General features: G+C 43.8%; 1 protein-coding gene across 4 annotated transcripts in view; it reads left to right on the top strand.

The window, feature by feature from the left end:
• Cad96Cb (protocadherin Fat 4-like Cad96Ca) overlaps positions 1-27,612 on the top strand; it is a 229,257-nt gene that overhangs the window by 163,340 nt on the left and 38,305 nt on the right. For all 4 annotated transcript variants that reach the window (XM_071668117.1, XM_071668114.1, XM_071668115.1 and 1 more), the window contains exons 3-6: positions 18,583-18,663; positions 19,145-19,275; positions 24,662-24,727; positions 26,037-26,129. In XM_071668117.1, coding sequence (XP_071524218.1) covers positions 18,583-18,663; positions 19,145-19,275; positions 24,662-24,727; positions 26,037-26,129 — 371 coding nt within the window. The remainder of the gene's footprint in view (positions 1-18,582; positions 18,664-19,144; positions 19,276-24,661; positions 24,728-26,036; positions 26,130-27,612) is intronic.

Here is a 27,612-nt window from a genome sequence, read left to right as displayed (position 1 = left end):
TGTGTGTGTGTGTGTGTGTGTGAGTGTGTGTGTGTGTCCTCCAGGTACGTAGGTAGTCCGTGGGTTGGGTGGGTATGAAGGCGGGGCCAGACGGGGTGTGGTTCCCCAAACGGAGGTCTCTCAGTGTGTGTGTGTGTGGGGAGGGGCGAGTCCCGCGCTCTTGTCCACAATATTGACGTCACACAGACGGACGGACGATGGTAAACACCTGTATTGAAACTGGTATTTATTTGGTAAAATGCTTGATTGAGGCATCACGTGAGGATTGCAGTAACATCCCGCACCACAGGAGGGTCTGCGACAGAAACATTGACACCATTAAAGGAACAGAGACTTAAGTCTAGGATAGTATACAGGCTGAGGTAAGTAGATATAGAGAGTTAAGATAAGGTAATTAACTTCACAAGATTACAGATGCTGGGGTAAGGTACCTGGATGTTCACAATCATATCCCATCATGACAAGCATTAAGTAACATGAACCAATTCTCAAGCAATATACAAATGTACCAAGATCTTATCACGACTCCCGGTGGACCCGTACTGCCATAATCCTCCTAACTTAACAGCCCCCTCATTAAAGCCTGACATGTCCTGGTCATTACTGACTATATTCCTCATCTTGTGGACTACATGTGTCCAGAGGGCCACCATCAGCTCTGGGGTGCTTGCCAGTGGCCGTCTGTTTTCGTCTAGCTGTCACATGCACGACCAACTGGGTCAGTTACTACAGCAGGGAGGCGTGGCTGCACTAGCCTGCCCAGGATAGTGGTGGGGCGACGAAACTGGCGAGTTGACACAGTGGACGTAATCAGTAGCGACAGAGCAAGTGGTCCAGGGGTGGGTTAGTGGTGACACACTGCCGCCCGCCCAGCCCGGGTTGAGGATGGAGTGAGCCGGTTGTGTGGGACCGCCGACCTGCCCTGCTGCTGGACCACACTGGTCGTAGGGAAACGTTCTCAATATGTTTAGCAACTTGTGCTCCAGCATAAGGCGGCAGGATAGCTTCCACTGTATGATCCGTCATGAAAAGAAAACCAGAGAGGCAGAGGACAGGAAAATTTTTGGTCTTTTTGTTGTATTGTTGGACGTCCAAGACAACAATAGATGAAAGAACTTCTGAATCTGGTCATTACGAGAGTGAGGCTCGTGTGCTGCTGGCCGTGCAGTCCTTTCATAGTGTGGTCGTCCTGCAGCATTGCGGTGATGTGCCTCATGCCCACGGGCCGAGGGTTTGGCCTGCAGCTGGCCAGGGCACCTGAGGGTCAGATTATCATATATTGTCCCATGACAGAGTTCCTCACAACACTGGCGCTACTACTGCTGCCTGGGTGATCCCTCCCACAGTGGCACATGCCTCAGTACCTGGATGATCCCTCCCACAGTGGCACAAGCCTCAGTACCTGGATGATCCCTCCCACTGTGGCACTTGCCTCAGTACCTGGATGATCCCTCCCACAGTGGCACTTGCCACAATACCTGGGTCACCTCTCAAGCGCGTGCCTAGGCAGCTATGTCCCTCATTACTCACCTCACACTCATCAGTGCCCGCCTTCACACACAAACGCCCACTCACACACACACACACGGAAAAGGTGCATTGTGTGTTTTTATGCACATGGATATGTAGGATATATATATATATATATATATATATATATATATATATATATATATATATATATATATATATATATATATATATATATATATATGTTTCGTTTGTTGAGTCAATGTGTGGCTGGATGGAGGAGACCTTGGCATAGTGAAGACCCCGCGCCTGCGCAATGCCCCTCACTCTGTGGTCACCTTACATAATCCAATGAACACCCTCTCCACTCCTCCAGTCCAAGACAACAGATTTGTACTTCATTTATTTTTTTCTCCTAACGTGCGGGTGTTGGGGCACATGTCCTTCTGGTACACGTAGGAGCCTTCAAACATTCTCCACCCAGGGCAGGGTGGCTGAGCCCTGGGTTGCCCCCGTCTGCCTCACAAGCAGTAGCGTTTAGAGGGAAACTCCTCCATGCAAATCAAGGCTGCGAGCAGCCATGCGTATAGTGAAAGCATGAAATATGAGTGCCTGGCATACACACACACACACACACACACACGAATGGAGGGCCCGGCCTGGCAGTATAATAAATGGTCAGTTAAATATTTGTATTTTAAAGTGTGTTTCGTTGTAGAAGTTGGACTGGTGAGGGATGGACTGCCTCACCAGTCCACATGCCTCAGCAAGAGCCACTATAGGTGAAGGAAGGAGCCACTAGGTGAAGGCAGGAGCTACGAGGTGAAGAAGCCACTCGGTAGGCAGGAGGCAGCAAGGGGAGGGTAGGAACCACTGGATGATGGTAGGAGCCACGGGCTGGAGGCTAGGACCAGCAGCCGAACGTGGAGCTTCACCACTTGTCACCGTAAGCTGTCCCCCAGCCTGGCCAGCCTGCTGCTGTGGTGGCACTGTGCGTGCTGCGGGAGGGGTTGCTGTGGTGACGTTGTATGTTACTGCGGCAGTGTTCTGACGATTGCGTGTTAGCTGTGGTGGCCTTGTTGTGCTGTGTCAGCTCTGTAATTCTGTATCGGCGTTGTTATGCTGCCGTGGCGATTGTGTCAGGTGGTGGGGGTGGCGGCGTAGCGGTCGTTTGTTTACGTCTCCAGCACAGGCTGGGGTTCGCTCCTGGCATCACCATGAGCCTAATGAAGCCGCCGAGGCCCAGACTGGTCCTTGTGGGAGTGTGCTCCAGCTAAAATGAGGCACACGGAGGTCGTGCCGCAGCGCCGCCGGTACGACCGCACGAGAGCGGGGAAGGTGGTCGTGTCGTGCTGCCTTAAAGGAGACTCTGGATTAGTGGGAGTCTTCTGGGGGTGAGGTAGGTCGTCGCGCCCCATCGCTGGGACGACTTCACGACAGCGGGCGAGGTGGTCGCCTCGTCTCGTTGCACCAGCTCAGTGGACCGGTTTAATCAGCACCTCTGAATCTGGTAAGACAAGTCAGCAGAAACAATACTACGGTACTCTGGGCTGCTGCCATCTTGGGAACAGTATTATTCGTAACCCAGTCTTAATACATCTCTTTAATAACATACGCTCTCGTAACAAATGGGGGGTACTCTCTCCACCCCTTTTTTCACTTTTTATAACGAACTACGTTTTTTTCTGAGAGAGAGAGAGAGAGAGAGAGAGAGAGAGAGAGAGAGAGAGAGAGAGAGAGAGAGAGAGAGGTGATGTGTACCCTGTGACGGTATGTTGGTCGTGCTCAAATCCATTGTTTTGGTGCTAACTGCGCCTCCTGATGCTCGGCTGTTCTGCCAGTGTTCCGGCCACCACTCCTCCAGGCAGTATATCATGGTCGTTGTGGATTTATGAGAGGTAATAAAGTGTTCATTACCGTTAGTAATGGTATCATCGTGTACATTAATTATTATCAACCGTCTGAGATGAATGCTTTGAACCAGCCCTGAAATGTTTTAGTGACGCTCGTAGCTTCGTTTAAGGCGGGCAGAGGAATATGAGCGTAATTAACTTCCTAACAGAGTACTTGAGAGATGGTGTGGCAACCCGGACCACACAATACCTCAATTAACCCCCCGCTCTGCCAGCAACCCACATCATAACGTAGAGCCAGCACCTCAGGCCGCCCCATCGCACCCTTCCCGTGGCCATTCAATACTCTACTGCCATGTTATATTTTCCCGTATCTTTTTTCTCCTCCATCTTTACCTTCGGTTGGTTGGCAGAGGCTCGTGTTGTGGCAGTGTGGAGGGTGTGTTGCCACCTGGGGAAAGTTGACAAGGACTCGCAGGAAAAAAAACAACAAAAAAAACACCCTCACTCGTGGTAGTGTGAAAGGTCGCGATGTTCTCTTTTTATAAGCGATCATGTCGCTTGGGTCATTTGGTTCTAATTGAATTATCATTTCGGCCGTAAGTCGTTGCCTTCTAGGAAAAAAGAAATGTATACAGGTTACCGTCTTCCCGCGACCTAGGGGGTGACTAGAGACGCAGATGTATGTCATGTCACTCGGGGCAGTAACAAGAGTAACGCCAGAGATGATTACGTCACCTTGTAACATGCCTCATAGTGTGCACCGCCAGTACACTTAAGACCAGCGAGAGGTGTACGCTGCGTAGGATGGTTGCGGCATCAGTTCTCACGGAAGAGGATGGCAGAAGTTCCATAATAAACAAGACAGGTGGTGTACTGGACGGAGAATCAGGAGATGTAAAGCAAGGAACATCATGCTGCTACGGTGAGGTGGAAGTGTAAACATGAGGAACAGATTGGGAGGGTGAGGGTAGGAGCACGTAGCAAGGGTTAGGTAAGGAACTTATGGACATAACTCAATAGATGTGTGATATAAGGAACAATTTGTTCAAGCTAGATAAGGAACAAGTTTCTTTTCAGAGATAAGGAACAGGTTGGTGTTGTGTTATACGAAGCAGGTTGCAAGGGGCAGATAGGCATAACAAGGCTATATTTTGGTAAGTATAAAGTGTTATCTACCTTTAATCAAATTTTGTTATTTTGTTATCAATATTTTGATAGACCTTGGCGTGTCAGAGGCGAAATTTCCAGACTCGTCGTAATGGAAGTTTTCTTACATAATGTGAAGGTCACCAGCCTGTTGGCCGGGACACCATTATCACTAACCAGGCACTTTAACACCCCGCCCCCCCTCACTATAACGGCTCGGCCCTTATTCACGACGTTACGACGCTTGAGTATGATGGTGAGGCTTGACCTGACCGCTAGAGGTCACACCGTGCCCAGGGGTCGTCGCGGTCGTGCTGCGGGCTCGTACCGTCGTCCTGGAGAGGTTGAAGACGAGTTGTTGCTAGTTATGCAGGCGGTAATTCCAGGACGAGGATAGTGCTCCCGGATACACCTCCCTCAATACGCCAGCCAGACCCACTCCCTCCTCCCATCCTCCTCCTCCTGGAGATGCCTCCCAGAGATTACTCCCCTCCCACTATTGCTGGGGGGAGGGAGGTGGGGTCTTCACAAGGTGGGGGGATGTGGGGGAGGAGCGTGCCCCTAGAACACCCAGGCTCCTGTTGGAAGCACTGACGACGCTTCGAGCACAAGCTGTGGCTTGGGGAGGCAAAAATGCATAAAGATGAGTTTGAGGAGACGTGTGCAGGTGGCGAGGTAATTAAGTCTGGGGGCGGGCGGCGCGGCCGTATCCTGCCCCCAGCCAGCCAGCCACGGCAGGCTTTGTGTGGAGATTACCAGCCCGCTGCTGTGGCATGGCTCGGGGTGGCGGGGCATAGCCAGGGGTAGTAGGGAATGATGGGGCATAGCCAGGGGTAGCGAAGCATGACGGGTCATGACCTAGAGTAGCGGGGCATGATGGGGCATAGCCAGGGGTAGCGGGGTATAGCTAGGGGGAGTGGGGAATGATGGGGTTCAGTCAGGGGTAATAGCGCATGATGGGAGCATAGCCCAGGGTAGCGAGGCATGGCCCTGGAATCCGGAGCATGACAATGCATAACTAAGGGTAATGGGGAATGACGATGTAGTGGGGCTTGACGAATGTAGTGGGGCTTGACGAATGTAGCGAGGCATGACGGGTGTATCGGGGCATGACGGGTTTAGCGGGGCACGATGGGTGTAGCGGGGCATGACGGGTTTAGCGGGGCATGATGGGCGTAGTGAGGCATGACGGGTTTAGCGTTTAGCGGGTCATGACGGGTGTAGCAGGGCATGAAGGTTGTACTGGGGCATGACGGGTGTAGCGGGGCACAAGGATGTAGCGGGGCACAAGGATGTAGCGGAGCATGACGGACGTAGCGGGGCATGACGGGCGTAGCGGGGCATGACGGGTGTAGCGGAGCGTGAATGTCAGTCCTGGCTGCGTGGTGGGTCATGTCATGACTGACAGTCCTGGCAGCATGACAGGTCATGGTGGAGTAGGTCCCTGGGGCCGGCCGGGCCACCAGCCCTAGTGGCTATCACATAAATAATGACAATTTTTCAAGTGGGAGCGGCTGGCGTCGGCGGCCGAGCTGCGCCGCCCGGAATGTTGACGAGGCGGGAGATACACCCTACCCCCCACCCCCACCCACACCCTGAGGCTGGGGCCATCATGCGGGCGTCGGATCATACTGAGGGATCCCTCTCCTGTAGTGGAAGGTCAGGTCACCGTAGACTTGAGGGATCCCCTCTCCTGTAGTGCAAGGTCAGGTCACCGTAGACTTGAAATTTAGATTTTATTTTTTCTAACAGGCGAGGGTGACGAGGGAGTCAGGTCATGAGAGCAGGGACATGGTTGGTACTGGGGACGGTGACACCAGCGGTGACCTCTGAGGTAGGGGAGACGCCGTAATGAGTGCCACCAGCAGCAGCAGCCAGGTCCTCACACCCCTTGGCCCCCTGCCTCACAGCGCCACCGATGGTTCATGTCCCTCCTTCCCTCTGGTTAGGGACGACGCCGAAGTCCTCAGCATGACACGGGGCTCTGTGTCATGCCAGAAGGATCAGCCAGGACGATATAGTGGTGGTAGTCATGAGGAGGAGGGGGAGGGGGGTGTATGTGGCACTGTTGGCTCTGTCGTAATGCTCTTCCCTCCCCGGCCCTCTCAGGGGAACTCCCCACATCTCCCCCCCTGGAATTTTCGTGAGTCCATCAATCTAAAATAGTGAGCTGTACAGACGCGCGTGTTGGACACCTTGTGATTCTCAGATTATCGGCGTCGTATTTTCATTTAATAAAGAATGATAACCAGAGAGCAGCATCAGTGGAGGCTGGTGTAGGATGAACCATGCCAGCCTCACCACTTGCTGAAAACAAGTAACCCTAAATCTACATAGATTGTTACAGTAATTCCATAACTTTGATAAAAAGGTGTGGTCAGTTAGGTCTGCCGAGGAATGCGATTAAATGGGGAGTAAATTGGCCATAAGAACCTGTTTGATATGTGAGGAATGTGTGCCTCTGAGTCAGCAGGGGTGCGAGCGAGATGGCCCCTGGATCAATACAACATTGGCGTGATGTAAGCCGCTACGAGAATGAGTCACGCACTTCCCATAGGATCCATCTGTACTAACGCAACCTGCAGTGTACCCGTCTGCCCACAGCCCCAGCACTACACGCACCTCCCCTATAATTTAGATCTGCCACCGCAGCTCACAGTGCACCCGTCTGTCCACGTGTCCTGCACGCCACGTACCTATGTGTGCCGCGAAGCATAGTCTTCACATCCACATGTCGTTGATGATCTGCGCTGTCATGTTCTTAAAGACACTCTCTACAAGCGCATCCAACAGAACACACACACACACACACACACACACACACACATTCACGTGTGCCTCCGTGGTGTTGTGGTTAGCGTTATTGACCATGATTCAGCACGGGCCCACCCGGGGTCGGGCCTGCATCAGTTCGAATTCTGGGCACGTCATTCGGTCCACGGTCATTACCAGCTGCTGTTCATCTGCACCTAGGAGCTAGTCGGTAAATGGGATACCTAGCATATACTGGAGAATCTGTGTGTATAGACACATAGTTACTCGAGTAGACATGGTTATACAAGTTCAAGAGACGTGTCAACACTAGTGTAAAATCTCCCATTTACACAAATGGTATTGACATACATTTGTCGTACATACTGCAGGCAGTTTCATGAACCTCTTACAATTTTTCAAATTATATACCGACTCATTTTCAATCTAGTCACTGTAAACGCGTTCAACTCATAGTGAAGTGACTGTCGTCCCGCAAACTGTCGTCTTACGCCACTCATTTCTCCGCACAGTCCTGCTTAACCGTACGCTCCCTCATTATTCCTGTTCCCCCTAGACCCTTCCTTAGTCTGACCCAGGAGAGGAGCACGTGATGTGGTTGACAATGTAGCTCAGGCATCATGACCTTTGCAGCAGTCAGGGATCCATCCCTCGGCTGTATCTCCCTCTCCGGCTGGGACGACGTAGCCCCCGCTCCTTGTTTACCGAGTCCTGGGCTCATCTGATAATTGGACAATATTTCAGTGAAGAAAAACTCGCCCCTCCTGACAGGCGATAGAACTGTCTGTCCTCCTCGCAGGTGTTCTGACGCTGATGTTTATGATACCACTACAAGAAGGTCCTTTAGTATCTTGTATTCGTAAAGCCAGACGGTATAGGCAGCACGCCCGAAGTGCTGTCGTCGAGGAGTTGCCGCCGCGCCAACGTGTCGGGCCAGCCTCAGCGGGTGGCTGGTGAAAGGAGCCGGGGGGGGGGGCTGCCACCCTGCGTCGGGTGCAGAGGGCCGAAGAGGTCCCCATGATTGGACAGCCGGAGCCCCAGTCAGCATCGCTTACATTTCCTCAGGTCATGTAACTGTTGATGGATGACTTGGGTCTGTGGCGACCCTTGGACAAGTTTTTGTACGACTTTGCGTTTAATGTTATTGCAAATACATAACGTAGGCTTAGTGACTCCTGAAAATAGAGACCAGACACACTGTCTCCTGACGGAAGGCAAGAATAACGTTCCATCAGTTCTGGCTCCTGTGAGCAAACTTCTCGACCATCTTCAACATTTGATCGTCCATGTACACCTTTGTTATGGTACTTTTTATGTAATTACTAATTATGGATATAGTTTTCACTAACACAGCTGTGATATGTACAAAAAAAGTATAAAAGTCACACTTGTCTTGTAAGTATTGTAGCAAAAACAGTCACGTAGATGTGAACAGAAGCTGGAATCACACTTGATTGATTGTTTTTACTTATATTTTCCTTTTTTCTCTCTCTCTTTTGATTTGCTTTAAGCACAGTCACATGGTAGAATATATATAACCCAAGGCTAACTGTTTGTCGGCTGTTTTCTATATTTTGTAAGGTATCTTAGATAAACATCAGTCACACAGAGGTCGTGAGAACAGTTCCTGGACCAGTCTACTAGGGCAGCCAACGGCATTGAATGTGCAGGAATGAAGGCTGCAGCATCCAACATCGGCTGAACCTAACCTAACCAACAGGGAAACTTGGTCAAAAACCGAATAAGGGGTTAGAGAATAGTCTCCGAGATCACTGAAAGATAATTGAACAGGCTGTATCGCTAAATATTATCAGAGGACTGTAGTAAAACCATTGCAATGGTTTCTTTGATTCAGAGAAACTGGTTTGATTGATGATGCGGATTTAGAATGTGGCGTTACAGTTAGGATATGCGGGAGACGAATTTTACCACTATTGCCGCTTAGTAATTTTGAAATTTAAACAATGATACTTGTAAAGCTCAGGAGAAAGTAAGAAGAGCAGATACTAGACTTGTATGAAGTTCAACCTTGTATACTGCCTTGGAGTACTGGAGATCACATAAACAGACCCATGCACGAAAAGCGTAACAAAAAGTTGCCCGTTACACATCATGTAGCCTATATCTTATCGATTATCTGATCGCCATTATATACGAAAGAACATAACATAGATTTTAAACTTTTTGGTCGTCTTGATCAGTGCAAGTTAAAAGATCGTTATGTAACATGTACATATCTAGATTTACAAAGAAACACTTAGATGTGTGAAGTTACCCAATAAAGTTGGTACTCTTCCGCAGAGCGTGATGAAGCTTGCTTACTTAGCGCTCTTAATTCACCATAGCGTCATTCAGGTCATTGGTTACGAGACCATTACGAGCAAATAGTTCAGCTTCATAAACGATGTATATAGTGATTAAACCAGCTTCAGACTTGCGTGATTTTGATCTCAATCTTGAGTACTTACGGTAACTTCTCGTCTGTAGTTGCTATAATTTATGATGGAATGATGATGGAAAATGGATAGAATGATATGTGACCTGATAGCGTTGCGTAAACCTATCTCCCTTGGCTGTAAAACTAGGCACCTCTTTGTGTTTTAACGATCCAGTTAAGGTGTATCAAACTTTTGTTTAGTTCCGCAAAGAATAGAAAAAAGTTGTTTATCTTTGAATAGAAAAGGAATTATTTTGGCACCGAATTCTCCGTGTGTAGTCAAGAAAGCGTAATAATCTAGCATTGCATTTTTCTTTTTTGCTCTGCCGAGTGCATCATATGATATCCTGGTCAGTATTTCTCCTTCATTGGTTGTTACCTATAGTTAAGCATTAAGAAATTGAATATATGAGCGTCGGCCATTATTGAATGCCAAGGTAGTCACTTTCATGAAGTGAGTTAGGTTAGTTGAGCAAGTGGTTTGTTAGCTTAGGAAACGGTAAACTTGGGTAAATCGGCTAGGCTGGGGACGCCATTGGGAAGCGTAACGGAGGGAGTTTGATGGAACAGTGGATAGATTGTTCGAAAATAATTGGTTTTTTCAGATACAGTGGTAGTGACCCTGTGAGGCGGACGTGGCTGGATGAGTCTATAGTGATCACAGTTACTGCGTTACAATGGCGGAATTCCCCCGCCCTGTGTGCTCAACATTGCGTGACCTGACCCATGACTAATGCCTTGGCCAGCGCCTTAGATGGCCTTTTGTCCCTACAAGGTTGCATATACGAAAAAAAAAAATACCTATAGATCGATAGATCCGGACAGAAGACCAAACCTTGGCTGCCATGGTGATGTTTATACTACTGCCGTTGTAAAGAAATAATCCTGGCCGAGTAATAGCAAGTAATGAAGTGTTAGAGAGTTTCTATTGTAAAAATTTCACTGTTGGCTGTACTGATGACGGAATAATTATGGCCCTATTAAGGGCCGCCCCCCTGTAGACCACTGCAGATAGGACGAGATAGGCCAAATAGTGGAGACTGGCTTATCCTACTCGGATCTTATTTGAGCGGTGTAACATACAGGCAACTACATTTTGTTCAGAAGAACACACGTCATGTAGACGTAACACAAACACTTTAAAGATATCATATGAGTGTACGCTTCGTGTCACATAAAACCCTCATACATTGAGGTAGCAAGTACACCTACGTACTTTTGCACACATACGTAAACATTTTTATACTGTAAGAATAGTGGATGTGATTGGAACAAGTGAAATGAAATTTTGGAGGGTGGACAGTTTACGAAAGTTTAGAAAGTTATGATAGTAAAGAAAGTTCAAGAGATGAGGCCGTTACGAGTACAGAATTCCTTCCCCGGTCCTTAACAGACAGTTACAGTAGAAGCGGAAAGATGCTGAGACATACTGTCCGAATTCGTGTGACAGACATGCGCAATAGAAGTGACGAGAAAAGCTGTAAACACAGTGATTGATTTTACAAATTATTAACTACTGAGAACGGGTATGTTGCTCCTCGTGGTAGAGATATATTGATCTGCGCTACCTTCGGGCAGGCTTTGTGAAGACGTTGGTCATATGTCAAGCAAACACACGTGACCCGCCAGCTGCTACCTTCTTAAACACCGCCAGTACCTCCTGGTGTAGCACCAGGTATAACCTGCTCAGTTCTCTCCTGCCGTACCCTAACGTGCTCCACAGCTAACCACACATCCTTATCACTTACAAAGAAAAATATAAATGCTGGCTGAATTCCATCTGCAGTAGTCCCCATTCGGTGGCCAGTGAACGCTACTCCTGGTTTTTACCCGAGATCCAGATCGTCGATGTAGGCCATAACGGGTCAGGGTGGCGGACCTCACCCCTCAGCGGTGGGAACCATCCTGTGGTTGGCTCGGCTGGCTCCCGTACTGACACCAGTGACCCTAGAGTATTATTAGAGGCAAGTGAACGAGACGGAGTATCCGTCCGTCACCCTTCCAGCCGTCAGGAAGCCACCACCTATGTACATAGATCGACGTGGAAAGATGTCATGTTACGCGGGACGACCAGGTGTTGGGTGGTACTCACCCAGTTCCCCACTACCAGTCTTAAGACGTTCGACACATCTCCCAGGTCATGCGTCTTACAGTAGTTCTCGTACATAGCGGACTACTTTAGACTCGAAATATCTGTCCTGTGGTCAGGGAAAGTTTCACTCCAGGTGGCGACTTCAGGAGTGGGATTCACATGTTAACTCACCTTCAGGGACTGTGAGTCCAGAAAGCTGTTCTCTTTTAACTTACCGTCCAAGTTAGGTATCTAGATCAAGGTTACCTATCCCGTGGTCCATGGACCATTTCCAGGTGGTCCTCAGTAAAGCCGAAGTATATTCAAACATTCTTTACATCATAATTTATTTGATCTCTCAGCCCAATACTTTAGCTTTAGTGGTAAAGATGGAGTGTTAGGTCTCTCGAACTTAATACCGTTGCCATTTTTCAGACTTTTTAAAGCCTGCATTATTCAGGCCATTTATTATACACTAGATGTTTTGTATATTGCTAACAAGAATTCTCTGAAAAGTTAAGTCTCCAATTAAAATCTAAAGCCGCTATCCTTTGTCATCCTTCAGGTTTCTATGCAGAGTAGTGATAACTTCGTAGATTATGCTATACTCACATAGATGAGTGGTTTTTTTTCTTGGTTACTGGGCCTCTACCCTTAAATAAACGGAGGATGGTCCACTGGCCATGCGAGCAATCTTCAGTAATTCATCATTAAGAAAAATTAAGAACCTATGATTTAAGTCCATTGTCGAGCTACAGGTTTAAGCCTGCCACAACAACCATACTCCTCCCACACGTTTTTTATGGTTACCTCCCGACCTTCACACCAGGATGTATATCTCAGTAATTTTAACTAAAGTATTTCTACATCTTACGGTAAATACTTGACCAAGCGAAGAGTTCTTTGCCGCAGTTCTCTTAAAATCGTTTACTTCTATTCTCCTGTGCTGCGTGACGTATCTAAAACGATTGCTGTTCCAGTGTTTACCCTGTTGAACAGGCTGTAGAATGTCAACGGAATGCAAATGATGCTCGAAAATTTCAGAGCATGTGACTGATGAGCGAGCGACTGCAAGTGGCTCTGTACATACCACCGTCGATAGTGCTCCGCCGTGGAACTCTAAGGAGTTTGTTATCGTCGTTTCATATCCAGTGAACGAGTGATGTGTGGAAGACATTGTGTGTGCTGGTGTTCATTGTACTCATACTGAAAGATGGAACGTATGGAGAAGTTTATTAATATATGTACAGCGTGGTTTTGTCACATTGCATTTGTTTGTCTGCTTATCAAATCCGTTGGAGAGCGAAAACTCATGTGTCCCTCCATGTAAGTTGACCTGCCACCCTGTAGGCACGTATGTCATCGATCACCATCCATATAGGTTGTGAATGTCGCTAACGCTAGATGACCATCACTCTGATATTGTAGATTTAGACTGTTGAGTGGCCCGCAATGTTAGCCAGGATGCCACACTAGCTTGTTCTTTAACGGAGTTGTGCTCGGTACATTTTGAGTAATGTTGCAGTACACAGTAGGCAAACGCAGCTAATCTAGCTGAAAAAGAAAAGCCATGCTTTAGTAGGGAAAGTAAACCACTCTGGTAAGATCAGCCGCTTAAACAAACATGCAGTAAACATGAGTAGTTCTAATGTCTCCTATCAGTAAGCGTAACGTAACTTCCTATGAATTAATATTTCTTAGCCAAAGGTTCGTGGTATTTTTCGGGCGGTGGTCTTTTTACCATGTAGTGTACTCCATGATTAGTTGTACGTATTAGAGTGACGGTAAGATATTCTTTTATGCTTAAGTCGATTAGCCTTCCCTACCCATGAGTTGATATCATAAGGAAGCAATTTTCATTTTACCAGGTAATTGTTTTGTAATATGTTGTGAGAGGAAGGTATTTCATTTTTTTTCAACTTATATCTAATCATATTTAAGTTCATATACAAACTATAACCTAAAATGTTTAATGAAAGTCCTCACCACTGAAACGAGTAAGTTTTTAAGGACAGGAAATGAAGTTGTAGACACAAGTAGTTTTTAAAGTCATACATTTAGATCTCTAAAGACACTTCGATAGACGTTCGTAGAAACTGGGCTGAATTTGAGTCCACTTGATGCAGAGTCCATCAGTTGCTTCCTTCCATGAATAGCACAGGTCAGTGAAGTTACAGAGGTAGGGCGGCGCCCTTCTGCTCCGCCAGCCATCAAGGAACACATGGATAATTAATTCGTTTATCCTTCCTCTCTTTGTATTAACGTTTCGAGTACTTCCTGAATCGTATTTTGTAATTTCATTGTTCATTCTTGTCAGTAAATCATGTTTGCTGATAACGATAGGTTAAGATATAGCATTACCAATATTTCTGGCGCTGGAGAGCGTGTAAGCTGCTTCTGTTGTCAGGAGATCCTCAGGTGATTACTGAGTAATCTAAGAGTGATGTTAGAATGAATTATGTGAATAATGGCACACGAATGTTAATCGAATGAATACCAATACATCAGGTCAGGTTTTGAAAATGGGATTGAATATTAAATGGTAAGCCCTATTTTTGAAGTCAGAAGAGAAGCATTGTTGGCTCTTGTCGAAAATTATTATTATAATACAAGATGTGAGATATCATGTCATATTTGTGGAACATTGCAACATTTCATTGTCTTAGTCATATCATAAGACAAAGGAGTCACCTTTATCGCGTGGCAAACCAAAAATAATTGATCATGCATTATTTTTTGATGTTTTTATCTAAATAGCCTTTGTCTCTGCAGCCTAATATCACAGTATATTCTGCACAAATCCCGAAAATGCTCCCGTGAAACTTATAAGAGCATTATACTAGAGCATATTCAACACATATCCTTAGAATGCTTCCCTGAAATTTAGAATAAGGATTACACTATGAGTAATAACGTTAACAGTATTCTTGTGCACGGAATGCTTAAGAGTTGCCGTGAGCGACAAGTGTGCGTGCAGACCCAAACCTCTGATATCTAACTGTTTTAACATTGCCAGGAAGCACCTCGGCCACAGTCTCCATTGTAGATTAGTGATGGCTTGTTTCAGAATTCATTAACCGTTCACCAACCTGTAATTTTCCATAGTTTCCATCTCTCAATACCTAGAGTATCTAGAAATCGTTAACCTGAACATTACAGGATACCTTGAACAAATGTGTAACCTGTTTATGATGTGGTGTTCTCTTCTTGTTACCTGTGTAGACTGAAAATTATCTAGAGCTGAGAATGTACGCTTCATGTTAATTCTAGTGGCTCATTTCCACTTCTGACTCTTGGTCTAGAGCCAAACTGTGCCGTTTTTTTTCGATCAGTCACGCTATTTGAGACGGCGGCCCGCAGGTATAATCACCCTTTTCAACTTGACTGGTCAGGTACACTTTATAGAATTTCATCGGAGTTCTTGAACTTTTACAGTGGTTGGCAAATGATATGTCTGATGTGTGCTGGTAGAGCGTTGAACACTTTCATTTCACACATTGTACACTGGTTTGAAACATCGATTTCTTTACTGTTTGATACTTTCATTTATTGTAAACTCTACACCAGTTTTGTAAGATGTGATTTTGTCGTGTCTTTATACGTTCGCATATATGTTTAACATAATATGATTTGAACACTACATTCTATCAGATTTTATAAGTTGTTCTCGAGCCACGGAAAAAAAAACATTTTCGAAAAGGTCAGAGGTCAAGGTTGCCTTACTCCGATGAGGAAATAAGGTTTTGAAAGAAGTCATTCTTTTCAGGTTCTTGTGTCCATGATACGTACAGCATAACTCCTCAAAACCACAAGTAACAGCTCCTTACAGCCTTGAGCTGTGATACCATTGCTATGTCATGTTCAGCGTAGCTTCGTAAAACTATGACAGCCTAGTCACACAAGATTGTATTGCCGGCCCACTTCCATAAGCCCATTAGTGACAGCTACATGGAGGTTTTAAGTATAGATTGCTGTAGTTTAATGTAGCATAAGAAAAATACAGAAATATTGCCTTAGTATTACATTAATAGTAAGGTATACATATAGTTTGATGCAGTAAACCTACCTGGGGAAGACAGTGCAAATAGTCAGATATAACTGAAACATTAGGCGAAATATGTAATTCGCTTCAAAATATCACCTTGATCACCCTGCTAGAGGAGCAGCAGCGACATAACGGCACAAGATAACCGTAACTTAATTCCCACTGGGAGGAGCTCAATTTCATCATAGCCATGAATATGTGGAAAAGCAGACCTTACCATCGTACAGGAAGTTTGACATGAGAGGCATCTAGAAGAGAAATCAGCATGAGTTACTCTCTTGTACCATGGTAGCGATGGAGTGTTTCCAGGCTTTCTCTCTAGAAGTTTTCTAATATCAAATTACATTAACGGTATGGAGAGCGGGTGAACAGTGTGGGAGAATGGGCGCGTTAACCGCCGTAAGAGGCGCCCTTCTGAGGCCTTCCGTGCATTGTGAGTGGCAGATCATCCCATCGGGAGGAAATTTGCATGGCTCGCCGTGGATCTCATGTAATCATTGGCAGCAGCAAGAAGCATTGGAGGTGGTGTGGCTGAGGTGCAAGGTTAGTGTGGGGTGGTCAGGTGCGTGTGTGTATAACGCACGTTATCTGTGAATTATTATCTTACTGTTGAATGGAGGACTTACCGGAAACTTTTTCAGAACTTTCTGTGACTGGGAAGTAATTAATTGCATTAAAACTTCGAAATTTCTCTCGAATTCACGAAAGTATGTGTAAAATTCATTAAGTGTAACATTATCCTTGGATATCACCAAATTCATTTTAAGTTTATGCAGGTATAGCTCAGGTAAAATGGACGCGGAGAAAAAAAAATGAACCTTTAGCAAGGCGAGGAAGATTATTACGTAACTGAAGGCTAGCCAAGTTTCAGATTCACAGATATAAGAAGTAAGCTGCCATTGACAATTATTATCAAACCCGTGTCTTTACCTACGGAACTTTTATGACTTGATTCTGTGTTCGAATATTCTTGCAGTTTTTATTGGACGTGATGGATGGGGGTGGAGAGTACCGCGGTCACTGGATCAAAAAAAGTAATTTTCCAAGATAAAAGCAGGAGGACTGGCAACAATCCTACCTCCTCCCTCGCCTGTTGTACTTGCACGCATCATTGCACACACAAACACGCACCCTAGCCATTACGTTAACTCCTTGAATAATTTAACTTTCACTGAGTCTGAGTGGAGGCTAAGTGAGCGGCCGCCGTTGACGTGTTGGTATTATAAGCGACGTAAACACCTGGCTAACAACCACGCCCACCCTAGCCCACGCCTTCAAGCTCCAGCAGCTTTTACAGGCGTGTCAAGGTCGCATTATTACATTATGGGGAACTGGTTCTTAAAGTAACAAACTTTAAAAAAAAAAAAGACGATCATAGAAAATTATTTGTACGTGGGAGCTGTTGGCGGCAGATTTACCGTGTGTCCGTGCGCTACTTCCATCTTACGGTAGTAGAGGCTTTTTGCGATATCTTGAAAGGCTTGGTGGTTGGTTAAATTTAACGTACGTTTAGGTATGAGCTTTTTGTTCAGGCTTGTTAGGTACAAGAATGTAGAAATGGCGTCCAAATATCTTGCAAATTAGGCCTCCATACTTCACGATATTACGAAAAACTACCCTCTTGACTGACCACGGCAGCCGCGAGACAGGGTGGCCATTACTGTTTGAAAGAGGGTTTGAGTGCGTGTTTGGGATTATATGTTTGTGCAGTACGGGGAGGGAGCTCTACACTCCAGGGGCCCTATCTTGTTGTTTTGTTGTTGTTGTTTTCTTTATATGCAGTTCCTTGAACTCCTTTGCATTTCTTACATGCACCGTTGCTTCACTTTGTGTACTCCATCTGCCCTTATAATAAGTAGCAGTTCATTACATTTTTCTATTTCGTTTCGTTAATATTTTGTTTCGTCCTTTCATTTTCTTTGTATAGTTTTGTCTCGAAATATCAGCATTACCAGATGGATAAAAAAAAACTTGAAGGTTGTTGTTTGGTTTTTCATCAATCTTATCAAAGCTCAGAACCCATTCTTCGTGTACATACTACATTCATTCCTTGTTTCATTTCGTTAAACCTAAGCTGATCATTACGTCTCATCGAATGAGTGACTCAACTAGTAATGTTCGCTCTAGCTTAGGACTATCGCTTGGTTTCTTTTTATGTTGAAGGCTCAAGTCACGGACAAAAGTCCACATCAAGGCCTGGCCTTAATTGAAATGTAGAGAGAATTATGAAACGGAAAAAAGAAAAGACAACGGAAAGTATCTACGAATTTTGGAGGAAGTGAAAGACCTGTCTTTTGAAATGTGCTAGTTTTAGGGAAAGCATAAGAAGGTAAATAGTTCTAAAGCTTCGACGTATCGGGAAAGAAGTGGATATCAAAACGGCCCACCCTTGTGTGCTGTAGATATTGTTTTTCTTTATATCTTGTCCATATACATATGAGTAGTTTGACATTATGAAAGGTTAACCACCTTAGCTTCTCTGATAAGTTGTTCTTGTGATGGGATGTGTGTATACAAAATAACATGGTACAAATGTACATGGTTAAGGTTGGGCAATACGTATGTAATACTTTCTCCCTGTAAAAGAAACTAATCTCAATATCAACAGCTTTTGTGTAACATCTGAAGTCATCGTGTCTCAAAAATGCATATTATTTGGTCTTTGTGTTAGATATTTTATCGTATTAACTCCAAAAGCCATTTGTTTCCTTAGTTTTGGTCTAATATATTTGTCTCGATTTAATATTATTGATTTTTATTAATTGTGGCCCATCTCCATTTGCAGACTCGCGATGCTACCTGAGTCAGGGCGGCTCTGTGGAGAACTTCTTCGTCAGAGAAAGTCTTCCCGTGGGGACTGTCATCGGTGAGTGCGGTCCTGGTGTGTTCTTAAAGGAGGGAGGGGAGTCTTGCTGTAAGGGTCGTACCTTGGGCACCTTTATGTGTGGTCCTGTTCAACAGGACAACTACTGGGGTTTTGAAGAGTGGGAGGCGTCATCTGGCTCACGTGGGCTGTCTCCTTCGGCTTGGTCCGATACTTGCATTCTTCCACTCAGTTTAGTCATTCTCTAGCAAGATAAGTTTAGTCCTCTGCCCCTTCTTCTCCCTAAGCTCTTGCAAGATATGTTTACTCTTTAAGCCCAGTAACTCCAACAGTACAATAACTAAACTCTCCGAAAACTATAACTTAACCCTTCATTCCGATAGCAATGAATACCACATATCGTGCCTATGATTACCATGACCTACGCTCCAAGAGCCACATCGTAACCACGACAAAAAGCGTAAGTTTAGCGTATAAGGACTTATCGTGATGGGTGGCTGACGTTGTGGCTGACATGTTCCAGGAACGCTGAGGATCGAGGGCGATGCCAGCGCCGATGGCGACATCTACCTCAGACTCAGGGAGAAGGACTCACCCGTCCAGATCTCCGACAACTCCAAGAACCTCACCCTCACTAGGAAACTGGACAAGGAGGTACGTGTGATGGTGATATGCTCATAAAATCTGGTGATTGAGATGTCATGTTGGATTTTTTGTTCTGTTATTTTGTATAATTTAGTAGGTATTGGAAGACTAGTTGTATTGTGAACTGGTTTATGCTATGGTATAGTTGTGGGGTTAAATGGAATGAATGGTATCTCTGGTATGTAGTGATTTTGCGGTGCCATTTATTATGGTAGTTCTATGATGTAAGGTTATTTGTAGTCATATTCGTGAGGGGGGAGGGGGCGGTTGTAAGATATGATAACTTTGTGAGTTATTGTGTTGTGTAGTAGCTGTGTGGCGTCGGGGATTTTTGGCATGTAGCCGTTTGGTGTGGTTGTATAGTTTGGTATAGTGGTTATATGGTATGCAGACTTTGTGGTGTCGTTGTATGGCATGGTGACTGTGTAATATGGTGATTGTGTCGTGTGTTGGTTGGATTAAGCGGTAGATGTGTGATGTGGTGGTTATTTCGTGTGGTAGCTGTGGTTAAAATGTTCTATAGGGTAGTAGATGTGTGATATGGTTATAAGGTTTGGTAGTTTTGTGGTGTATTGTTTGTATGGTTTGGTAGATGTGTGATGTAATGTGTGGTTTGGTAGTTGTATGGGGTAGTATGTGTTGTGTGGAAGCTTTGTGCAGTGTGGGCTGTGTGGGGTAGTAGCTGTGTCATGTGGTAGCTTTGTCGTGTAGTGGTTGTATGTTATGTTAGCTGTGTGTTGTTGTGGTTATGCCATGTGGTAGCTTTGTCGTGTGTGGTGGCTGCAATGATTGCTCTTGGTTTCCGTTCCTGCCACATCTCCGACATAAACATTACCACCGTCACATTTCACACTGACTTGGTCGCCGCTAGACGCACGGCACCTGTGAATTTATCATGATAATGCCGGCTGTACCAGGAACACGGTCTTACCAGCACAAGAAAACACCAGTAAAACTAGCTGTTGTGTTTCCGGAATATCTATTTTTGTTAGTGTAATTTTAAGGAGAGAACGCTAATGCCATAGGCTCAGTAATTTTGTTCTGTCGTTTTCATTTTGACCCAAATCTCGGAATTAGATTTTTGAAGGGAGACAGAAGGTCTCCCACCAGTATTATGTTACAAGGCCAAGGTCATGTTTTATATTGATGGTTCTATCTGGTGACTGTGTGATATATGGTTATTATAATGTGGCCATTGCGATAGTTATATAGTGTGGCTGCTGTGTGTTGGTTACATAGCGTGACAGTTGTATAATGTAGACATGGTGTGGTAGTTGTGTGGTGTTTTCTGTTTAGTGGTTTAGTTGCGTGGTGTTTATATAGTATGACATTTATATGGTGATTGTGTAATGTGGCAGTTGTGTGATGGTTATTTAGTGTGACAGGTGTACCGTGGTTACATAGTTTGGCAGTGACAAATATCAAGTGATTAATATGTGACAGTTGTCTGGTAGTTATATAAAGTGGCAAAGGCAATTGTATGGTGGTTTCATAAAATAGTTGTGCCGTAATCACTGTCTTTGTAGTGTGTTTCTGTGCCGTATGTCTTGCACTGGGCAACCGAGAACATGTTTGTAAGTGAGGATGAGTTTCATCTGGAAAATCCTAGAAGGCATGGTCACCAATTTACACTTAGGAATAACTCCCTCCTGACACGACAGACCTGGAAGACTGTGAATTACTACCTCGGAAATCCAAAAGGTGTGATATGCACAAAAGGAGAGTACACCTCCAGCATCCGGAGCCCAACTTCAACACCCTGCTTGCAGTCATCAGAAATATCATGGGATGTACAGTGGACCAGTATCTACAATGTGCACCGGACCAGTTAGGACTGCTGGCTGTGGGACTGTGGGACGCGGCTTTCAACAGCTTTGTCGATCATAGACGTTGGCCTCTTCTTTGTGGTGGAGTGTAGTGTGTATGATAAGTGTGTGGTTTTGCACAGTGCCAAGCCCTTGTGTAGTGTGGCATGGTTGTGTGAGGAAAACTTTAAAAGTACTTGTGTTTTGTAACAGATGAAGTACTTATGATAATTCTCTCTCTCTCTCTCTCTCTCTCTCTCTCTCTCTCTCTCTCTCTCTCTCTCTCTCTCTCTCTCTCTACCTTTTTGGCAAACTCATCGTTATATATATTAACAATATACGAAAGCGATTGACACTTCTTATTATGACAACGTATCCTCCGTTCCCTTTTTGTTTGCCCTGCACTTATGTACACTTGCTGTGTACTTTTTTGCGTGTATATATATATATATATATATATATATATATATATATATATATATATATATATATATTTTTTTTTTTTTTTTTTTTTTTTTGCTTTGTCGCTGTCTCCCGCGTTTGCGAGGTAGCGCAAGGAAACAGACGAAAGAAATGGCCCAAACCACCCCCATACACATGTATATACATACGTCCACACACGCTAATATACATACCTACACAGCTATCCATGGTTTACCTCAGACGCTTCACATGCCCTGATTCAATCCACTGACAGCACGTCAACCCCGGTATACCACATCGATCCAATTCACTCTATTCCTTGTCCTTCCTTCACCCTCCTGCATGTTCAGGCCCCGATCACACAAAATCTTTTTCACTCCATCTTTCCACCTCCAATTTGGTCTCCCACTTCTCCTCGTTCCCTCCACCTCCGACACATATATCCTCTTGGTCAATCTTTCCTCACTCATTCTCTCCATGTGCCCAAACCATTTCAAAACACCCTCTTCTGCTCTCTCAACCACGCTCTTTTTATTTCCACACATCTCTCTTACCCTTACGTTACTTACTCGATCAAACCACCTCACACCACACATTGACCTCAAACATCTCATTTCCAGCACATCCATCCTCCTGCGCACATCTCTATCCATAGCCCACGCCTCGCAACCATACAACATTGTTGGAACCACTATTCCTTCAAACATACCCATTTTTGCTTTCCGAGATAATATTCTCGACTTCCACACATTCTTCAAGGCTCCCAGGATCTTCGCCCCCTCCCCCACCCTATGATCCACTTCCACTTCCATGGTTCCATCCGCTGCCAGATCCACTCCCAGATATCTAAAACACTTTACTTCCTCCAGTTTTTCTCCATTCAAACTTACATCCCAATTTACTTGACCCTCAACCCTACTGTACCTAATAACCTTGCTCTTATTCACATTTACTCTTTAACTTTCTTCTTTCACACACTTTACCAAACTCAGTCACCAGCTTCTGCAGTTTCTCACATGAATCAGCCACCAGCGCAGTATCATCAGCGAACAACAACTGACACTTCCCAAGCTCTCTCATCCCCAGCAGACTTCATACTTGCCCCTCTTTCCAAAACTCTTGCATTCACCTCCCTAACAACCCCATCCATAAACAAATTAAACAACCATGGAGACATCACACACCCCTGCCGCAAACCTACATTCACTGAGAACCAATCACTTTCCTCTCTTCCTACACGTACACATGCCTTACATCCTCGATAAAAACTTTTCACTGCTTCTAACAACTTGCCTCCCACACCATATATTCTTAATACCTTCCACAGAGCATCTCTATCAACTCTATCATATGCCTTCTCCAGAACCATAAATGCTACATACAAATCCATTTGCTTTTCTAAGTATTTCTCACATACATTCTTCAAAGCAAACACCTGATCCACACATCCTCTACCACTTCTGAAACCACACTGCTCTTCCCCAATCTGATGCTCTGTAAATGCCTTCACCCTCTCAATCAATACCCTCCCATATAATTTACCAGGAATATATATATATATATATATATATATATTTTTTTTTTTTTCAAACTATTCGCCATTTCCCGCGTTAGCGAGGTAGCGTTAAGAACAGAGAACTGGGCCACTGAGGGAATATCCTCACCTGCCCCCTTCTCTGTTCCTTCTTTTGGAAAATTAAAAAAAATTGAGAGGGGAGGATTTCCAGCCCCCCGCTCCCTCCCCTTTTAGTCGCCTTCTACGACACGCAGGGAATACGTGGGAAGTATTCTTTCTCCCCTATCCCCAGGGATAATATATATATATATATATATATATATATATATATATATATATATATATATATATATATATATATGGCATAGGTATAACTGAAAGCGATTTAAAGCAGGTAGTTAAGCGGAGATTTAGGGTAAGTGGTGATTAAGGAAACAGTCCTTGACATTTTATGATAGGGGTTGGAAAAGATCTGGGAAAGCACTTTAAATTTATGCTTTAGCGTGGGAACCTGATGGTTTTGTGGTAGTGTACTGAATTGCGCCGTGTTGTGTTACCATTATAGTGTGGTGGTGTTATCTGACGTTGTGTTAACTTTGTGGTTAATGGATGGTTGTGTAGTCTGATGGTTTTGTGTTGTTTGGCGGTGTAGTGTGGTGATTGGCGTTGTAGTATGGTGGTTGAATAATATGATGGTTGCTTGTTTAGTATGGTCATTGTATAATGTGGTTGGCGATATAGTATATTGCTTGGTTGTGTAGTATGATAATTGGTTAAGCTTTGGTAATTTGTGGCGTAATATTATTAATGGTTGTATGGTTTGCTGGTTGGTTTTGTAGTATGGTTGTTCGTTATGCAGTGTGACCGTTGGTAGTAGAATATGGTGTATGGTAATTTAGTGTGGTTGTCTCGTGGTGTATTGTAGTTGTCGTCTGGTATGATAAGTATGGTTTTCTGTTGTGTGTACGTGGGAATTATCAGAGTTCTTGATTTGGTACATCATATAGACATGAAATTTTCCTCTGTGTGTGTGTGTATGTGTGTGTGTGTGTGTGTGTGTGTGTGTGTGTGTTCTGTTCTGTATTATGAGTAAGAGTAGCTCCAAACGTTCTTACTCAATATAAGTAGATGCGCTTGTATCCAAGAGTTCATGTATATTTTGTATTCCAGTTTTTCTTCAGTTTATACCGTGGATGTATCAAAGATCTCCCATTATTTTATTGTATAAGCTGCAGATATATGGGATACAGTAATTGTTGTTATGTGGAAATATTAGTTTGCAATCAAGAGTGTCAGTGACATTGTTTGTATATAAGAACTCTCTCTTGAAGTGTGTTAGTATTTAATGTTTGTATTTAAGAGCCCTCAGTGTTGAGTGCGGGCATACATACTATGTACCCAAAAGTGTTTATTGACATATATTGTATCCAAGAGCCGTCATTTTAAGTATCATAGCATACTTTATTTATATAAAAGAGCTCTAACTTTAGAGTGTGTTTCCCATCTTGTTTATATGCGAGAGCTCTCAAGTAGTGTGATAGCATACATTTGAACTCATGTTTTATATGATCCCAAGATTTGTAACTTTTATGGTACTATTACCAGTTCGTGCTGTGAGGTATACTGATAGCAGGTATCTTGTGTCATTTAGGGTAAGGAGGGCGAGGCTCACGTCATCGTTAATGTCATCTGTGACAGGCGGGGCACCACCGACCCTGTAAGTACCGCCAGACTCCCTCAACACCATCTTGTTCTCCATCTTGCTACTTGTCTCCCTCCACCACAAGTTCCTTGACATAACTCTTACCATCTTATAGCTACCCCAGCTACCACCACACGGGTTTCTTACTACAAGACCCATTCATCGCCGCCGTGTCCCCTCATTACCATCTTGCTTCCTCAGTGGTACTTGGCCCCATCTTCATCACTTCCTGGCCCCCTTGCTACCATTGTACTTCCCCCACAACACCAATTTGCTCCTTACCTTATCTGGCTCCTTCAGTATCTCTTGGTTCCTTTAACACCACCTGGCTCCCTCGCTATCTCCTGGGTCTTTCACCACCTGGCTCCGTCACCACTTATCCTGTCTTTAACTTAAGTGTGGTCAGAATTTAACTATGAAGTAGTAGTATATGCCTACAAAACAAGTGCCTCCTGCCAGAGTTTCTAATAGAAACATTTATTTTGCAGACCCTTTTTCACTAATTAGCTTGACTCTATTTATGTAATAAGTCTTAAGCATTTTATATACAGGACGGTTTTTTCTTTTTCATGTTATATAATTTATGTATGGTTCTTGGTGAACAGGCATGTCGTAGGAATATGAATGTTATTACATATAGAGTAGCATCATTATCTGTTTAGAATTAGCGAAGACATTGATTTGTGTCTGTGTTTTGAAAAAAATTGGAATTGGGCATAAAAGCAACAGATCTGACATGTCTTAGAGGGTCAAAGTGCTTACTTCCTAGTAAATTTCAAGTAGATGGGAATGCATACCTATATTTATGGACCTCCAGACAGCTGTTTTATTTCCTCAACAGAAGCTTCAGAGACATTTCAAGAACAAACTCATTTTGGCATAGAATTTTCTGTTGGTAAAGTTTTTTTTATGTAATCATGATTGTACACAGAAAACCATCTGTTTTTCCATCATTTTATGGAAGATGAAGGTGTACAAGGGATGGTCCTACAGCTGTAATGGTATTTGTCAGGCTGTGTTTTCAGAAAGAGTGTCATCCAAGTTTTGCTCATTTTTTATTACCTGTGAACATAGTTTTCTTGTATTCGTATGGTTTATGGTTTGTGTCGATAAACTGTTCATGTCTGAGCACTTCCACAGTGATTTTAGGGCAAGAATCTCTGATCTTACCTTAGATATGAGAAATGTATGTACTGTAAACAGGTTGTAACTATGCTGCTCAAATAACTTTGTGTTCCAACAGTTAAACAGAGAGTTTCCTTTTCATATGCATTGATGATAGTCTTCCTGTTAATATCATTATAACAAGCTTCCTTTCCCTCAGAGTATCACCATCCCTGTCAACATCCGTGTGACAGATGACAATGACAATGCTCCCATCTTTATCAACAGCCCCTACTACGTCAATGTTTCAGAGGTGAGACTTTAACTTTGCCTAAAGTAGATAATCTGCACCCACAAGTTTGTAGATATTAGGCATTACTTCCTGCTCTTGAAATAGAAAATTTTTTTAAACTATTGATATACAATGTTGAAATTTTTTGCTACATAGTTTATCAGTAATGATTTTCTCAAAAGGATTATTCTTCAGAAAGATATAGTTTAAAACTCTCTTCACCCATCCCCCACATTATAGGTATTCAGGGTGTGGATTTTACTCAGGTAGAATTTATAAATTTTGACCATTAGGTATGGGATATATGTCTATCCATCAATCCTTAACTCTGACGTCCTTTCCCTATGGGAACTCCTATTAAGTTGGTGGCCACAGCAAGAGTTTCCACTTATCTCTAACATACACCATTCCATGCATTCTTCCCCCATTGTACTCCCTCCAGTGCTCTTCCACTCTATTTCTGGGTTATGGCACAAAAAGTTAGCTGTTTGGAAATGTAGTAAATTCTTAGGACAGAAAACAAATATGGAATGAAAAATTTTGCTTAACTATACATTTTTTTAATGAGTTGTATCCTAAATTTCATACTGCATTTAACAGGATATTTCATACTGGTACTTTAGCTGTTTATTTTACTATAAGTCTATGTATTGTGCACTGAGTACCATCCTACATTCTCAGTTTTCATTCTAATCCTATTCAAGACTGCCTAGTATGTGACCCTTGTTAATTGATATGTTTATTGAGATAAAAGAAAAAATGCAATCTCTCACAGGGATGATGTTTGAAATTACCCCATTTGGTGCTGTTGTTATGAAGATATGATGTTAAAAGACCCAGCCAAATCAAAAAGATATTAGGGCTTGCTTTATCTACATTGGGCACAACACTATTTATTAAAGGTTATGGTAAGTGCTCAACTAGCTAAACCTTCAAATGCTTATGGATTAAAAATCAGACTGAATGTATTATGCCTATATACACGGGTAATTCATGAGGAAGCAAGAAATGATTAGCTAGATGAGAGAGATGGGAGCTTTGAAGCAAAACCTTTTCTTGATAATTACAGGTTGGTTTGAAAGGTTTACAAGGCAGAGCTTAAAAGATGCATTATTTGGAGATGCATCACCTACTACAAGGGGCTATACATAGAGAAGATGCACTTTACAAATCCGACAACTTTGCCTGCAGACTGTTTAACTAACAGAATTAAACAGATAATGATGATTCATAGGGTGAAGCACATAAGTGTGGTGACCCTCCTTATCCTTTCCTATAATCCCCATTCCACCACTTGACATGCAGTGGCACCTTACACACCATTCATCACTGTTTCTGGTAACTGAAAGTCATGAATTTAGTGAATTGATGATACAGAATTATCAAAGATCAATTTTCCCTCAAGTTTGTATTTGGAAAAGTTTATTTTATCCGTGTGTGATTTTGTTTCATTTTAAGGTGATAACTTTTCCTTGGGAAAACATCTTCGATAAGTAGCAAATTA

The sequence above is a fragment of the Panulirus ornatus genome, chromosome 12, assembly GCF_036320965.1.
Source record: "Panulirus ornatus isolate Po-2019 chromosome 12, ASM3632096v1, whole genome shotgun sequence".
NCBI lineage: Eukaryota > Metazoa > Arthropoda > Malacostraca > Decapoda > Palinuridae > Panulirus > Panulirus ornatus.
Note: the sequence above shows the minus strand (reverse complement) of the source record. Positions and strands in the feature narration are given on the sequence as shown.